Genomic DNA, 17,548 nt, shown 5'->3' with positions numbered 1-17,548 from the left:
AATATTAAGTGCTGCAAATGTTTACTAATAGAAACATAAAATAAAAAGTAAAAAGGACTTGATTACAGCAATTGAAGAAATAAAATTCACTGCAATACAAAAATTCCAGTTTTTGTTCAGAATGTAATGATCAGTGACATAAAATTGGGTTGGGATAATTGGTAGAGCAAAGAAAGTGGTGTTATTTCTGCCCAGAAATAACAATCTGAATGCTTGGCAAATGTTACAGCTTGTGTCTTGATGTCTCCCCAAAGCCCCATGCAGTCTCAAGATTTTTTTCAGAGGTGGCTGGATCTACAGCGTGTGATGCTGGGATTAAGAGTATGTGACTAGTAAATCAGTCCACTGATTGGTTTGTCATGGTTCTGTCTAGGATTAAGGGTGTGAGTACTACCCCTGCCCTAGGGCGGGTAGCCTGCATACAATATAAGGGACAGAAAGGCTTGTCTCCTCCCTTTCTTGCTTCTGCTACTCTATGGTTGCTACAAACTGCTTTCCTCTGCAATGCCCCTCTGCCAAGCCATCGTGACACGGAGCTAGCCAAGTATGGACTGAAACCTCTACAAATTGTGAGCTAACTAAACCTTTCCTCCTTTAATTTTGGATGTTGGGTATTTTGTGTCAGCAATGAGAAAAGTAACTAAGACAGTACATATATTTGAGGTATTCAGAAAAAAAACAAGACAAAGCCAGGCATGGTGGCACATGCCTGTAATCCTAGCACCTGGGAAGCTGAGGCAGGAGGATTGCCATGAATTCAAGGCCAGCCTGGGTTACATAACAAGACCTTGTCTCAAAAAACAAAACAAAACAAAATAAAGTGAAAGAAGAAACTAAAACATAGCTGATGGCTGTCTACTGTTACCTTTAAGACTCTAGGGTGGGGCTTGGTGTGGGTAGTCTGCCCTGAAAAGACCAAGCATATGTAAAAGATTTCTAAATTTCAAGTCACAAACCCAGGCCTGACCCTTGCTGCAGCTCCCGGCCACAACTTTTCTAGAAATGGTCCTTTTTCTCCACTCTGAGACTTTAGACTTTGGAATCTAAAAACTATCAACAAACATCATCACAACATCCCGGGTGGTTTTCAGCAAGCTACAGACCTTCACTAAACAGTAAGCTATACATGAAGGGTCCTGTTTTAAAGCTCGCCACCTGATTATAACAGCTTACCTCTGCTGACCCAGCAAGGATGAGCTCACGATGCAAAGAGTTTTCTCCTTCCAAGACGGCAATGCTGTGTTCTCTACTAGCATTCAGCTGCATCCCATTTCTTGAAAAAACAAGAATAGTCATCCAACCTTGTGACGGGTGCCGCCAGTGTCATGCTTGAAATCACCAGAGGGTTTGTTTATCATCAAACAGCCAATGACTGCCCACATGGGTGAAGGGTCTTATTAGGGTATAGAGAAAGAACAATTTTTGTCTCCCAGAGCAGCAGATTAGGGACCCTCAGAGGTCACACACAGGCAGGCCACACTTTTTTTTTTTTAATGGTACTAGGTACTGGAGCCAGGCTGTTCACACTGAGCTACATTCCCAGATAAACCTACATTTATTTTTTTCTTTTAGGCAGAGTCTTGTTGAATTTCTAGGTTTCCCAGACTAGGCTCGAACTTGTGATCCTCCTGCCTCAGCCTCCCAGAGCACTGGAATTACAGGCCTGACCATACTTCTTAAAAGGAATTTCAGCTGATAGTGTAAAAAAATAGAGAAAAAAAGTCATTGAAACATCTAAGATTTCTATCTTTTCTTCCAAAATCAGAATATGTTGGCACACAAAGTCCAGGAGTCTTGATATAAAAATTAGCTGGACTAAGAGACACATCTGGACAAATGAGCAGGTTCTCAAGTGAATTGTGAGAAAAAAGGAAGGAGAGGAAACATGGATTGAAAAAGACTCATAAGATGCCAAACCAGGGCTGGAGATATAGCTCAGTGACACAAGCACCTGCTTGGCAAGCACAAGGTCCTGAGTTTGATTCCCAGTACCAAAAATAAAAGATGCCAAACCAGTCACAATGTGTAGGCTTTTTAGGACCCTGAGGAATAAGCTATAGAAAAGCATGAATTTATGAGACAGTTGGATATTGGAAAATATTAAAGAATTATTATTCTTGGCAGAAAAAAATTAGCTGGAGCTAGGCAGAGTATCCACCTCTGCCTTCAAGAGGGTAACGCCCTTTTCTCACCTGTTGTTCACCTTCCACGGGTACGTATACTCCTTCTAGAGGCTTTACTCACTTTCCTTCTCTGAGTGGCTGTGGATCCTGGGCTAATATATGCTTTCAGAAACAAATTATAACCTAAGATGACAGGTATTCAGAAAGAGGTAATAAACTGTGTGCTATGCCGTCCCCACGGTATTTCCAGGTCACTAGGTCTTGTGAGGGAAGTGTTCATGAATGGGGTTAGCGCCCTTCCAAAAAGAGAATGGAGAGTCAGCTAGCGCTCTCTCCTTACAAAGAGAAGTTGGCAGGCTGCACCCTCACAGAGGGCCCTAGAGCTCAAAGCTGATGGCTCCCTGATCTCAGACTTCCAGCCTCCAAAAACATAAGAAGTAAAGGTTGGTATCGAAGGCACCCAGCGTGAGGTGTTTTGTTATAGCAGAGCAAGCTGACTGAGACAGAAGGGTCATGGAAAAACCCATAAAGCATTCTCACGGAGAAAAGAAGCGGGCGTTTCACAGGCAAAGACACAAAGCACTGCACAGACAGCCCAGTGGGCCGGTGAGAGAGAAAGCTGGCAAGGCTAGCTCTACACTTACACGACGAGCTCCCGCTGCAGCTGCTGCACCTTGCGAGCCAGTTCATTTTTCTCTCCTCGTAAATTCTGGAATCACACACGACATTAGGCTGCATATGTTACTGCAGTGGTGAATTTACATTCAACAACCCCATCTTGCAGGCTGTAAAATTACAGCCTACCTCTGTAATGCTTCTGTATTCTCTGACGGTTGACTTCAGCTCTTCTATTCTTAAATCCTTCTGAAAAGTACAGGGAAGAGCAACACAATTAATAGGTCTACCAGTTCATGTTTATCAGGCCACTTGCATAAGCCACAGAGGAATTTTAAATACCTACTCAGTGTGAGCCTTCTACCAATCAATTTAAAAGTTAACCAGCAAGCATTTATGATTAAAACACAGGAGTCATCATGCTCTGTGTTTGTCTGGCCCAGTGGAATCAACCTGTAAAAGGTGATCTTTGAGCACAAATCAAAATGATACTTAGGATGCAGGTTAAGGAAAATAGTTTTTAACTATTGATTAATGAACTATTAAGGCATCCAACTTTGTCCAGTTCAAGCAATACAACCACTAGAATCACTGTTTGGTACTGCAAGACCAGAAGATACAAGTAGTAGGGATCTAGATCTAGAATTTTATCTCAGCTGGCACATGGGAGGGGGCAGGGTGGATGCTGAGCAGGAATGCAGAATATGCACAGATCAAAGTTACGGAGGGAAGTGAGTGACCACCACTGTCCCATCACCAAGCTTATCACACTACCATGCTTAGTACAATATTCAGCATCTCGGTCACAGTCCACTGACATGAGGGGAAGTAGAAGAAAGGCAAATATTTCTTCTCCTCCCTGTCATGTTGGGTTGTGGACATTTGTTCACTTAGGCTGTGTTCTTCCTGTGTCTCTGAAAGTCACCACAGCTAGTACCTCTATAGCCAGCATGATCTATTATCAGATAGGCTATACAGATCCAACGATACATAAAATGGTATCTATGCTCCTATTAGTCAAACAAACTAGGTAACAAATAACATTGTAGGGAATCTCTGCCCTCAATAAATGACAGGACACTAATGTGTGTTACTATGAATTAAAACTGCCTCACCAGTAGCTAGTCCATGACGTGTAGGCTGGCATGTTAATACCGCATTTGTGGATGAGCTCTACCACAGTTCAGAGAGAATTTGTTCAAATATATCCACCGGTGCTCTTCACGCAGAAGAACATGTTTCTGTGTCTTATGACATAATAATAAACTCTTATCTTTGAATAGCGGTGAAATCACACAAATGACCATCATCACCTTAATGACTTGGAGAGAGCTAGCCAATCCCACGGGGTTCCAAAAAGGAAAGGACAGTACCAACCTCTTGTGTACTTGCCTCTTTATTAAGCAATGTATTCTCGTACATGTGTAACTTCATCTAAAAGGAAACAGATTGAGAGAAGGCCATTAGGACACTGCATCTGTTAAACAACAGTGCTACACAATCGTTCCCTCAGGGAGACTTGTTTCTGAAAAACCTGGCACATGCGTATGGTTTTCACCTCACAAAGAATTTTCACATCCAGCCTTGCAAAGCCTCCATGCAGGGCTTCCTGCCCACCCTTCACCATTAAGAAAGCCAAAGCTGAGCACTGCTGAGACCCATCCAAAATCACACACAGTCCAGGGCAGAACCGTACCCCAAGTGTGAGTGTTTGGCTCCAGCAATGTGCCCGTCTCTGTTCTAGACATCACATGATAAGACGATGCCCTCTTTGTTTTTTCTGGTGGAAATGAAAATCGAGATAGAACCTGAACACAGATCCCATGAGTCCACAACAAAGAATCTTCCTCTTTTAAAAACTCAATTTTTTCTACTGGTAGAGAAAATAGGTAGAAATCTTGAAGATATATGTGTAGGCAGAGAGTTGGTAAACAAAAACCAGACTGCATGGGAAATACTTCAAAGAATCAATAATTTGATATTCTTTTATTAAAAAGCTTTTACACAACGAAAGAAATCACTAACAGAGTGAAAAGACAACCCTAGAATGGGGTAAAAATTTAGCCAGTTGTACCTCAGACAAAGGACTTATATCTAGAACATACACAGAAATGAAAAAAATCAGACCCCCCAAATGCAAAGACCCAATCCAAAAATGGGCATCTGAGATCAATATGCACTTTTCAAATGAAGAAATACAAATGGCAAATAAACATATGAAAAAATGCCCATCATTGGTCCTTTGAGAGATGCAAATTAAAGCACTGAGACTTCATCTCACTCCAGAAAGAATGGCTATCAAGAAATCAACCAGTAACAAATGCTGGAAGGGCTGTGGGGAGAAAGGAACCCTGCTCCACTGTTGGTGGGAGTATAGACTGGTGCAACCACTGGGGAAATCAGTGTGGAGATTCCTCACAAAACTAGGATTAGATGTTCCATTTGACCCAGGTATTCACCTTCTGGTATCTTCTCAGAAAAATTAAAAACATCACAGCAATATAGGTGAACCCACGTTTACAGCAGTACAATTTGTAGTAGCTAGATCTTGGAAACAACCCAAATGCTCATTTACTGAGGAATGGATAAAAAAGAAGTGGCCTTTTTGTACAATAGAGTACTACTCAGCCATAAAGAAGGATAAACTGGAGACTTTTACAGGTAAATGGATGCAACTTGAGACCATACTCATAAGTGAAATAAATCAGACTCACATGTGTAAACATCATATCATCTCCCTGATATAAGAAACTGAAAGAGTAAATAAGGTCTAAAATGTACAACAGATATTGTGAAATGGAAAGAAATTATTCAAAAGGAACTAGGGTAGGGGAAAGGAAGGAATGGAAATGGAAAAAAAATACAAGATAGTTATACTACTAGTTTCTCTTAGTTCATTGAAAAGAAAGGTTTGTGCTAATATTGTTTAGAGAACTTTGTATGCCCATATCTTGCACTCTGAGTAACTACTTTAAAGGTAACAATATGCAATGTAGTAACTACTATTATTCTATTATTTTTTAGTGAAGTTTTGTTTTACTTTTTTCAATAAAAATAAAAAATTAAAACAGAATTTTAAAGTGTTCAAGATTTCGCACAGCAAATTGAATTTTAAAGGTATATAAGCTTAGTAACTGAAAGCAAGCTTGTTAACATGTACTTCTAAATATGATAGAATTGATAAATATGCATCATGACTGAATTAAGAACCTGGAAATAAAATCAGTGTAGTACAAGGCAGAATTATCATCATAATTCTATATATTGGATGCCTCTTTACAGTTCTAAATGTATTTTCACAGTCATCTGAGTTTGTGGATTAGATAGAAATTCATATTCAGGTAATAGATGGGGCAATTGAGACAAAGACAGGTTAACAACTTGCTTGACATTGAAAAGGTTTTTGCTTGAGAAGACAGGATTTGAACCTGTGACTTCTGTCTCCTTACACTATTTTATAACACTGTAGTTCCTAAATAGCCATTTCTCATGTAGAATTAATTGTAATGTCTAAATTTTAACTGTAACCTGTAATTTATGAATATGCACACAAAATTTTGGTTTCTGTTAGGAAACTTCCAAATTCCATATGCATATGAAATTTAAGTGTATCATAATTTCAAATGTATACAACAAAAATATCACCCCAGTAAACTATTAAGGTAATAGTGAAATGACATCAATTAATCAATGTATTGAATAGTACCTTCCATTTCCTGATAAGAACATACAGCAGATAACAGAGTACTAAACATAGAATTTTTATGCATAAATATGTGAACACATTTTTGAAAGATATCATTTCTTAATCAAAATTAGATTTTCTACTTCCTTATTTGTAAGGTACTGTTTCTTAATATAATAGGGGATAGGTGTTCCTATTTTTAATTTTCAGCATTAAGAAGATACAATTTCTTTAGATGCTGATAAATTAGAAATCGCTACTATAATAAAAAGATATCCAATAAGTGTAGTCAATGATATAGAGAAATCTGAACCCCGTATCTGCTAGTGGAATATAAACTTGTGCAGCTGCTTTGGAAAATAGCCTGGCTGTTCCTCAAGCAGTTAAACAGAATCACCACATGACCCAGGAATTCTATTCCTAAGTAAATAACAAAGAGAAGTGAATACATAACTCCACACAAAAACTAATAAACAAAAGCTTGCAGCAGAATTGTTCATAACAGCCAAAAATGGGAACAGTTCAAGTGCCATCAGCTGGTCAGAAAAAAAAATGTGGTATGTCCATACAGTGGAGTGTGACTTGGCAATGAAAGAAATGAAGTATTACTATACCCTACCCTACAGGATGAATGAACCTTGAGAACATGACGCTAAGCAAAAGAAGCTGGTCATGAGAGACCATATATATTTCCTTCCATTTATATGAAATGTCCAGAATAGACACATCTAGAGACAGAAAATAGATGAGTGATTGCCTGGGGCTGAAGTCACAGTGAAAGGGGTTTCTTTCGGGATAATGAAAATATTTCAAGCTTAATTTCAGTGACAGCCACCCAACTCTGAATACACCATAGGCCACTGGTTTGTGCACTGAAGTAGGTAAATTTCATGACATGTGAATTCTGTATCAGTGTAGCTGTCACCAAAAAGTAAGAAAGCAAAAGACACTGCCTTTTATATAACTCAGACATTTAGAGGAGTACAAATGTCAGAATTTATAACCACGGATCGCTGTGTCGATGGGTGAGCTACACCTTCACAGAATAAAATTGGCTGGATAGAAAAAAAATATTTTACCAGTATTTGGGAAGGGCTTACTTGATGCTGTGTCTCATTTGCAGATAATTCCTCAATCTTCTTTTCCAGTCTATCTATATCCATAGCATTCTTAAGATTCTAATACAAAGGAGAATAATAGTCTTAGATTTAGCAAAAATAAAAGCATCACAATCAAAGTCTCTTATAGGAACTGATATAGTATTCTCATTGTCAGCGTTGTAACTCATCTAACAAACAGAAGTTGAGACCATCCAGAGATAAGAACGGGACTCTCCTGGATTACTCTCCCCCGCCCCAGCACCTGCTCCCATAGTCATGGCTTCCAGCCTGTTGTGGGCCTTGCATTAACTTGACATCAAGCATCTCCCTCGTCAACCTCCAGCTCATCTTCCCATATGATTTCTTTTAGCACCAACAGACCTTCGGCCTCCCCCCGGGCCCTGCAATACCTCTATCCTGCTACCTTTGTGTTAACCTTCAAACTCTCCATGAACTCATTACCCCTTCACTCAGCTGAAATCTTCCCACGGTCAAATGCTAGAATCTCTCCCTTCCACATGCTTCGGTTCCCTGGCCTATCTCTTGCTTCTTAGTTTTTGTTTAAATTAGCTTGCTGCCTACTCCGTGCCAGCAGGTCACATGAAAAGTCCCTGACTTTTAACCTCAGTGTTTACTGGTGATCATATCACGTAATTCTAGTGTATTTACACTGCCTTTTCCCGAAATGAGGGGTTGCCAAACTATGCCAGCCACCCACCCCTCAAGACCAAATCTAGCTGACCACCTGTTTCTATCAATAAAGTTTTGTTTTGTTTTGTTTTTTGTGTTAGATTTTTTGAGACAGGGTCTTGCTTTATAGCCCAGAATGACCTCAAACTCGGGATCCTCCTACTGAGTGCTGGGATCACCATGCCTGGTTTGTAAATAAAGTTTTATTAGCACTCACCTGTGTTCATTTGTTTCTGTATTGTCTATGGCAGCTTCCACACTACAAAAGCTGAGGTGAGTTGTGGGCAAATGCCTTTGGACAATAAAGCCTGATAGGACTTCTAGGTCCTTTCCAAAACATTTTCCAACCTCTAGTCTATTTCATCCTTTTTTCTTTCTTCAAACGTATAGTACCTCCAACATTCTCACTCTCAGACATGACTTTTTTGTATATCACTGTGATACTAGACATAATAAGGCAATTCCCATATTACCTGAATAAACATCTCAGGTTATGGGAGAAAGCATTCCCTGATCTCACTCCTCTGTCGCACCTCCACTGCCACTGCTTTAGTTCAAGTCCCCATCGGCCTGTGACACAATCTCTTCAGAAGCCCCCGATTGGTCTTGCTGGGTTTTCGTTGCCTGACTGCAGTCCCTAGTAAGCCAAGCAGCCAGCTACCTTCTTAACACAGAAATATGATGGCTATATTACTCCTCCGCTCAGAACCCTCAAGGGCTCCATCTCAGTGTAAGGAAAGGAAAGGAGAAGGGAAAATAGCCCGAGTCCTCAGAATGCCTCTGCAAGAAGACCCCGTGTGGTCTGGCTCCCTGCAGCTCTCCACGCGCATCTCTTGCTAATCGTTTACTCTGTCCCAGACACACTGGCCTCGCTGCCTCTTAAAACTAACAGGCAAACTGCAGCCTCAGGACTTGGAGTTTGCTGTTTCCTCTGTCTGCAGTGCTCTTTCAGCAAATAAACCTCCTTTCCAGTTTCCAGACAAAAGATTAACTTCACAGCACTGTTTTGCTTAACCACACTGGTCTAATTGCGCTTCTCCCTCCAGTCTGCTTGCTTTTTTCTTCCATAGCCCAAATTTCCATCTAATATGCAAGCCCCTCAACTGGGCCATTCTGCTTAAATTCATATGCTCAGCACTTAGGGTGGAATAACACATACGAGTCTCCCAATAAACATGTAGTGGGTGGATGGATGGGTGGGTGAATGGGTGAATGGGTGAATGGGTGGGTGGAGGGAGAGAGGGAAGGAGGGAGGGATGGGAATCACTACTCAAACCTCTGTGCTGTTATTCTTTCACATCCCTTTAGACTTTTACCTCCTAAAGGAATCTTAGTTGGCAGAGATATTTATATGAACTAACATAAATCAGTAATTGCAATGTTACTTCCTGATAAAGAGGTTTAAATATTCCATCTCAATTTTAAAGTGGTTTGCTACAATTCTTTCATGCGTGTCACTCATTTAAATACTAGAAGAAGCAGGGCATGGTGGTGCACGCCTGTAATCCCAGCACTCAGGAGGCTGAGGCAGGAGGATTGGTGTTAGTTCGAGACCAGCCTGGGCTACAAAGTGAGCTCAAGGCCAGCCTGAACTGCATAGCGAGATCCTGTCTCAAAAAGACCAAAAATAAATAAATAAGTAATAAATACTAGAAGAAAATGTGTTACATTAGGTCAAATGTAAAGCACCAATTTCACAAGCACTTGGCCTCAAGGTTGTAATATGTCTGAATGTAACATAAGCTTTCTTTACAACCTTTAATTACTCCTTTCCAACCCATTATGAATTTTTTTTAAATTTTTTTTTCCAGTACTGGGAATCGAACTCATGACCTTGCGCTTGCCAGGCAGGTGCTATGCTGCTGAGCTAAATCCCCAACCCCTATGAATTTTTAAATATCCACATGGCTCATACGTTGAGTCTCCAGACTCCTCAGCACAGCTTAATAAATACATTTGATAGTCTTATATAAAGCAGAGTTTTAAAAACTTCATGTAGTACTTAGTATGCACAAACTATCTCTAGGGAATTTTCCCTCCAGAACAGTAGTAGCTTTGCTGTCAGTCCTTCCAGTGCTTAAATTCTATTGCTTAAAAATTATACTTTGCAAAGAATCATTCGAGAGATTACACTAACATTTCCTAACATACATAAGGTACATTATAAGCAGCTTCACGTAAATATTGGTTGTTCTCCAAAGCAACTATATGGAATATGCATTCTACAGAAAAGAGAAGTTCAGCTTCCAAGATCATGCTTTCAGTAAATTTAAGCTTGGGATCTGGGACTCAGGCATCTTGGCATCACCGTTAGTGGAGTAAAAGTGGGAAATTAGTAGATAGTGTCCATCCTTTTCTTCTTGATATGGATAGTTTTAGACAGATTCATTTCATATTAAATCTAAATGTTTTAAATCTTATTTCTTCTATGGTTAACTGCAAAAATAATAAGGTATTTCTGCCCAAACAGAACATCCTATCAATGCTTGCTCACTCTACTTTGACAAATCAACCTGCTGTTTGCCCCAGAGGAGCCTGGGTAGTTACCAGGTTTGTATTTAATGCATGATCTCAACCCATGGTTGTATGAGTCCCAGGTTTGTCTACCCCAGTGTTTCATGATTCAGGCTTACCTCTTCCTGTAGAACCCGAATCTTAAGAATCAAGGCCTGGTTTTCTGTCGCCTGAAAACAAATAACAATATTGAAGAATTTTATGAACATTTCACACATTTACCTCCAAGGTATTGACATTCCTTCCCTTTTAACCAGCTTTTTTGTTTGTTTATTTGTTCCTTTGGAGACAGCCTCCCAGAGTGCTGGGATTATAGGCACGTACAACTATGCCTGGTTTCCCTTTACTAACTTTAAATGTAATATTCACATGTCACAGTTGAGCCCAGGCTGAAAATATTTTCAACATGAGGTTGAGCTGTGGGGAACAATGAGAAGTCAGTCTCCCCTCTGACTCAGTGGGATGGTAGTTAGGGAGGGGAAAGAATGCTGGATATGGCGGTGCGTGCTTGTAATCCTACCATTTGGGAGGCTGAGGCAGGATGATCACTGAGAGTCCAAGGCCAGCCTTGGCTACATAGTGAGTTCAAGGCCAGCCTGAACTACACGGTGGGACCCTGTCTAAAAATACTATAAAGAGGAGTGGGTGGGCACTGCCTGGCTTCTTTCCTTGATACTTAACTACAGTATATGTATAACAAGTAGCTGCAAACTCAGCTAGTTAAATTGTACCCCAAAGAGTTGCAGCTTTCCACTTGAAAGTGGGGACAGTCCTAGACTCAGTGTCACCCCATGTGAACATCAAAAACTATTTTATAATTACAGCATTGAATTCAGGAGAAAAAATACTCCAGGATAGGATATTTGCCAAGAGCCAGGCATGGTGGCACACACCTGTAATCCCAGCACTCAGGAGGCTGAGACAGAAGGATCATTGTGGGTTTGAGATCAGCCTGAGCTACAAAGTGAGCTCAAGGCCAGCCTGGACTGCATAGAGAGATCCTGTCTCTAAAAAGACAAAAAAAGAGAATATTTGCCAAAAGGTTAACCGTAAAACTTGTGGGTAGGGTAAGGTAAGAATTTTGTGTGGTTTTATTTTTCTTTGTTATATGCATTTCTTTATTTTATAGAACAGGTATCACTTTTATTATATAAAAATAAAAGGAATAACATCTCAGGCTAGGATTGACTTCATTGATACAAGAATAAAGGCACACACAGGGGCACATACACCATGGACTTGGAATCAGAAGACCTGTGTTCAACTTTTGCTCTACCATTCATTAGGTGATTGACTTTGACCAATCCAAAAAGTCTCTAGACTTTATTATTCTAGTAATCTTTTTAAATATGAAGATACAGCTCCCTCTGTTTCTATCTCATAGAAAAACCTATGATTATCAATGAAGTAAAATATTAAAAGTTCATTTTTTTGAGACAGGGTCTCACTATGCAGTTCAGGCTGGCCTTGAGCTCACTTCATAGCCCAGGCTGGTCTCAAACTTGCAGTGATCCTCCTGCCTCAGCCCCCTGCGTACTGGGATTACAGGTGTGCACCACCACACCCAGCTAAAAGTTCTTTTGAAATTATAAAATGCAAAGACTCCACCATGCACATCTAGGGCAATACACTTGTCAGTAGCAGTTAACATTATTGACCCCCAAGAGCAAAGACAATAACAACTGGATGCTTTACGTGTGTCAAGCATATTTTCCCCTCCCAGACCTAGGGAGGGAAAAATACTTTCCTGCCCATTTTATCTAGGGCTGCAGTCTCCAACCGTTTTTGGTACTGGGGAATGGTTTTGTGGAAGATAATTTTTCCATGGACAGGTGCATGGTGCTTTGGGATGATTCAAGCACATTACATTTATTGTGCTTTTATTTCTCTTATTCCACTGTGTACTTTATTTCTATGAGTATGACATTATATTCTCACAAGGAGCACACAACTTAGATCCCTCAATGCGCAGTTCATGGTGGGGTTCGCGCTCCTATGAGAATTAATGTCAAGGCTGACCTGCTGGGAAGTGGAGCTCAGGCAGTAATGCTAGTGATAGTGGGGAGTGGCTCTAATTACAGATGAAGCTTCGCTCGCTGGGTGCCCTTCTGTTTTGGGAAGGGAGACCCCAATTCTGGGGACACTGAAGCTTACAGTGGTCCTACAGCTTCTTTAAAGTTACCCAGCCCTTGGTGCCAGGGATGGAACATCGGAAGTCGGACTCTCCAGTGTGGGCTGTTGACCTTTCTACATAGTGCGTGTGGGTAGGAGCCGCTCAGGGATCCCACAGTGAGTGTTCCCTGGAATGCACTCGGAGACTTGCGCTGGCTCAAGGACCTGATACCCACTGTGTCAGGTCCTCTCATGCTACTCTTACGGCAAGAGCAAAGCTAGACAGAGCTGCTCTGGTTCTGGGAGGTCACAAGTGACGGACCCTGGCCTGGAAACCAAGTTTCCCAAAGACTACCTACCTACAGTCAGACTCTAAAAGCAGCTTTTCAACAAATGTCTAGAAATAAGTCTGAATGACGGTCAGTGGCCCCTCACCATCATTAACAATGTTAAAAATACTACTTGAATTTAGCGGGATTTTTAGGAATTATTACTAACATCCCCCCCCCCCCAAAATGATCCCTTCTCTGGCATTTGGGTTAAAACTTAGTGTAAATAACATTTTGCTTTGAAATTAAAGGCCTATGCTTTTTCAATGTAAAGGAGGATTTACGAAGCTTCTCAGGAACCAGTCAGTACTGAAAGAACTGGTGAAAGTTTGACAGGTTTTGGTTTTAGTTCAAGTGGTTTTTAGCATCAGAGAGCTATGAACTCACCCACCAACTTCAGGAAACACTGCAGAGATTTTTCTAGGTCCTTACAAAACATTTTATGAATATGACTGAGACAAGGTAAAAAAAAAATCAATATTAATGAAAAGAAAAGCAATTTTTAAAATATTACTTATCTGCACTTTTCAAAGGTGTTAGCAATTCTTACTGTCTGATTTTTGAGTCTCAGCATGTAAGCTCTATGAGCCCATTTCAAAGTACTTCATGACTTACCAATTGTTTGTTCTGAGCTTCTGTTATGCTCTTCTGCTCTTCTAAAGCGTTCATAGTAATTTTCAGTTCCTCCAGTTCTTCTTTCAACAGATTTGTTCTCATAATAGCTTGATGGGCACTGGGGGGTGGGGCGGGACAACGCACAAAACCTCAAATGTAACCCTCAAAGAGTCCAAGGAGAGCCAAAGACTATTTTTGGACCTAAATTGAAAACCACTAAAGGCTTAAACCAGCTGACCACAATAATCAACACTCTCCACTGATCTTTCAGTCCTCGGAAAAGGAAGGAATTTGGAAGGAGTATAGTGAGGGGAAGGAAAATAGAGATAAAACAAATGCACTCTGGAAGCTAAAGATTTGGAAATCCAGCATTAGCTGACTGACGTGACAACATGGATATAATATTGGTGTAATTTTATGAATATTTATTAAGTAATACTACATTCCAGGTTCTGTAACCCTGTATGGAGGCTATCATATAGAAGACAAGAGAGATAAGATCTTTCACATACTAGTGGTGGAGGTAACAGCTAACTAAATAATTACCAATAAAACATAATTACTAAACAATTACCAATAGTCTCTCTATGGGATAGTCCATAATAAATTCTATCACAGCTTTGATTACTATAGCAATCAAGGCTGGGCGTGGTGGTGCACGTCTGTAATCTCAGCACTCAGGAAGCTGAGGCAGGAGGGTCACTGCAAGGTCAAGACCAGCCTGGGCTATGAAGTGAGCTCAAGGCCAGCCTGAAATGCATAGTGAGACCCTGTCTCAAAAAGACATAGTAATAATAATAATAATAATAATAATAATAACAAAGAATTAGGAACAGCCGAAGTGCCTACCAGTTGGAAACTGATTAAATGAGCTTTGATGATCCAGTTCAAGGAATAAACCATTTGTATCTCATTAGAGTATAAACTGATATCTGCAGGCCTCCCTCAAGGAAGGTATAATATTTTCCTTACTAAGGAAGTACACCCCCATCATGCAACAAATTAGTTACCTCTACCCCTCTGCTGGGCATCGTGCTAGGCGCTGGAGGAAAATGTGTACTCCATCAAAGCAAGCTTCCCTTCCCAGAGTCTGTAGTCTGATAGGATATTTATAACTATAGTATAGTGTGATAGGAACCAAGGTCAGGGTAGACCTAAGTCCTCTGTGCACTGAATAAAAAGCAGGTGTCTCAGGCAGCAAAAGAGTATGTGCATCTGAGCAGATGCCCAGCAAGGGTCTGGGCAGATATGCTGCAGCATCCAGTGGAGGATGGAAAGCAGAGATGAAGCAGCACAAGCCCATCGTGAAAGGTTTCCTACACCATAAACCCCAGGAAAAAATCTAGAGTTTGTCCTGAATGTGAGAGAGCTCCACCCAAGTGCTTAAATGGTCAGACGGGCATCTGCCAGGAGCATTCCTGCCAGCTGCAGCACACGTTTGGAAGACAGATGGTGAGCCTGCTGTGGCGATTCTACATGAAAGGTGATGCTGAAGTGAATTAAGTAGAAGATACAGGAGTGGGAGGGAAGAAACCAATCTACTGGAGAAACACACAGGAGCTAAATTTAACATGACTTGTTATGACAAAAGGGAAGGTTAAGGGAGAAAAAAGAGCTGTCAGGCTCCGGCTTGTAGACAAATGGGGTAAGATAGCGCTATCTATTGAGTCAGAATAGATGTTCCACTAAGGATGAGGGTAACCGCCCATCATCAATATCTCACCCAGCCCTGAAGACAAATTAGACTACAAGAGGGCAGCTGCGCAATACTGAAAATGGGTGTGAGGGCGGAGAAGACAAGAGATGACAGACGGCTGAACGTGCGGACCATGGCTCTCAGGCTGCGCGCCAGATTCTCTGATTCCTGTCCATTCTGTGAGTTACTTAACTGCTTTCCAATGCATTTCTTGACGACTGCATCTAACTTGACTGCAGATTGGTTCTAGCGCTTGCAACCAAACCTTGACATATTATTCATTCAAGGCATGGGTTTTTTTTTTTTTTTTAATGAAAGAACCTTTGAATTTTTTTTTTTTTTTTTCAGTTTTTCTCCGGTACCGGGAACCGAACTCACAACCTTGCGCTTGCCAGGTAGGCGCTTTGCCGCTGAGCAAAATCCCCAGCCCCAAGAACCTTTGAATTGTATATCAATAAATAATAAACCAAATGTGGAAAGAAGAGAACTCAAGGTAAGCATTTTTGCTTATTACCCAGAAGATTGTTTGGGAGCTGGACTGGACCATGTCAAAAATCAAGGTGAGGGCCAGGGATATAGCTCAGTGATACAGCACCTGCCTGGCAAGCGCAAGGTCCTGAGTTTGATTCCTGATACCAAAATCAGTTGATCAATCAACCAATCAATCAATCAAGGTGAGAATCTATAGTCCCAGAGAATCTATAGTTCTACTATCATTCCATTTAATCTAGAATTTTGCTGTTCAGAACTTTAACACCTATGCCTGTAAATGCGGACTTTGTAAGAAACTTGTTAGCCGGGTGTGGTGGTGTATGCCGATAATCCCAGCACTCGGAGGCTGAGGCGGGATTGCCTTAAGTTCAAGGCCAGCCTGGACTGTACAATGAGATTCTCTCTCAAAACACCAAGGGAAAAAAAGAGACACTTGTCTTTTTCCATGATAATCAAGCATTTCTCCCTGTAATGGTAGATACACTGTGTCAAGTTGAGAAGTTTAGAAGTTTAACTTATTGACTCAGCAGGGAGCCAGGGTCCTCACTTTGCGGGGATACAGCTGAGCCTGCGCAAGAGGAGGGCACAGAGATGCTGTACGTGTAAAGGACCCACCTGGTGGGTAGCCTGCATACAGTGTAAGGGAAGAAAAGAGGCTTATTCTCCCCCTTGTGCTCTTATTGCTTTTGCTGTCTTCTACCACCTTGAACTGTTGCCCCTCTGCCCTGTGCCACCCTGCCTTGGAGCCAGCTGATTACGGCCTGAAACCTCTATGAACTGTGAGCTAAATAAACCTTTCTTTCTTTAACTTGCGTGTCAGGCATTTTGTCTCAGCAATGAGAGAAAGGTAACAAAGACACCCCCTAACCCATGTTATCAGAGTTGGGCACGATGTGGTATATCTCTTCTATTCTCTGGTTTCTTTTTATCTTAAGCTAAGGTCCCCAATTTACATTTCTTATCCTTCTAGGCTATAGGTACCTGGAGGGCACATTTAAAACTTGACTCATCCGTGAATCTTTCTTAGTACTTATCATGGGACCTTTCACAGAGTATGATTTTAACAGAGCTATGGAATGCTTTGGACAGACCCACATGCGATCCGTAGCTGTGTTGGGCTTGGCGCCAGTACAAATGACACAAATTACAGAGCACCACTGCTAAAAAGAAACTCACAGAGGTTTCTTGTGCAAATGTGAGATGGTAAGCTTCCTGTGCAAAAGACTGTTAGTTCCTCAAGATGCCAAGTATAAATTACTATATGACCCAGCAATTTCACTCCTATGTATATACCCAACAGAATTAAAAATAAAAGTACATAAAAAACTTGTACACAAACTTTCATAGCAGCATTATTCATCGTAATAGAAACATGTGAATAACCTAAATGCCTGTCATATGACGAGTCCTTTTTAAAATGTCAGACACGAGCCAGGTGTGGTGGCTCAGGCCTGTAATTCCAGCACTCGCGAGGCTGAGGCAGGAGGATTGTTGCAAGTTCAAGACCAGCCTGGGCTACAAAGTGAGCTCAAGGCCAGCCTGAACTGCATAGTGAGACCCTGTCTCAAAAAGACAAA

The 17,548-nt window shown here is 41.0% G+C and overlaps 1 protein-coding gene across 2 annotated transcripts in view; it reads right to left on the bottom strand.

Moving 5' to 3' along the window:
• LOC102028625 (lymphoid-restricted membrane protein-like) overlaps positions 1 to 17,548 on the bottom strand; it is a 93,708-nt gene that overhangs the window by 69,676 nt on the left and 6,484 nt on the right. The window contains exons 5-11 of one of the 2 annotated variants that reach the window (XM_013511444.1): positions 13,784 to 13,901; positions 10,847 to 10,897; positions 7,524 to 7,601; positions 4,116 to 4,172; positions 2,928 to 2,987; positions 2,768 to 2,832; positions 1,174 to 1,273 (exon numbers count right to left, since the gene is read on the bottom strand). In XM_013511444.1, coding sequence (XP_013366898.1) covers positions 1,174 to 1,273; positions 2,768 to 2,832; positions 2,928 to 2,987; positions 4,116 to 4,172; positions 7,524 to 7,601; positions 10,847 to 10,897; positions 13,784 to 13,901 — 529 coding nt within the window. Of the gene's footprint in view, positions 1 to 1,173; positions 1,274 to 2,767; positions 2,833 to 2,927; positions 2,988 to 4,115; positions 4,173 to 7,523; positions 7,602 to 10,846; positions 10,952 to 13,783; positions 13,902 to 17,548 lie in introns of those variants that run through there. The other variant, XM_013511445.1, reaches the window with a different exon arrangement.

The sequence above is a fragment of the Chinchilla lanigera genome, unplaced genomic scaffold (assembly GCF_000276665.1).
Source record: "Chinchilla lanigera isolate Chin_1 unplaced genomic scaffold, ChiLan1.0 scaffold00012, whole genome shotgun sequence".
NCBI lineage: Eukaryota > Metazoa > Chordata > Mammalia > Rodentia > Chinchillidae > Chinchilla > Chinchilla lanigera.
This window is presented reverse-complemented; position numbering and strand designations above follow the sequence as displayed.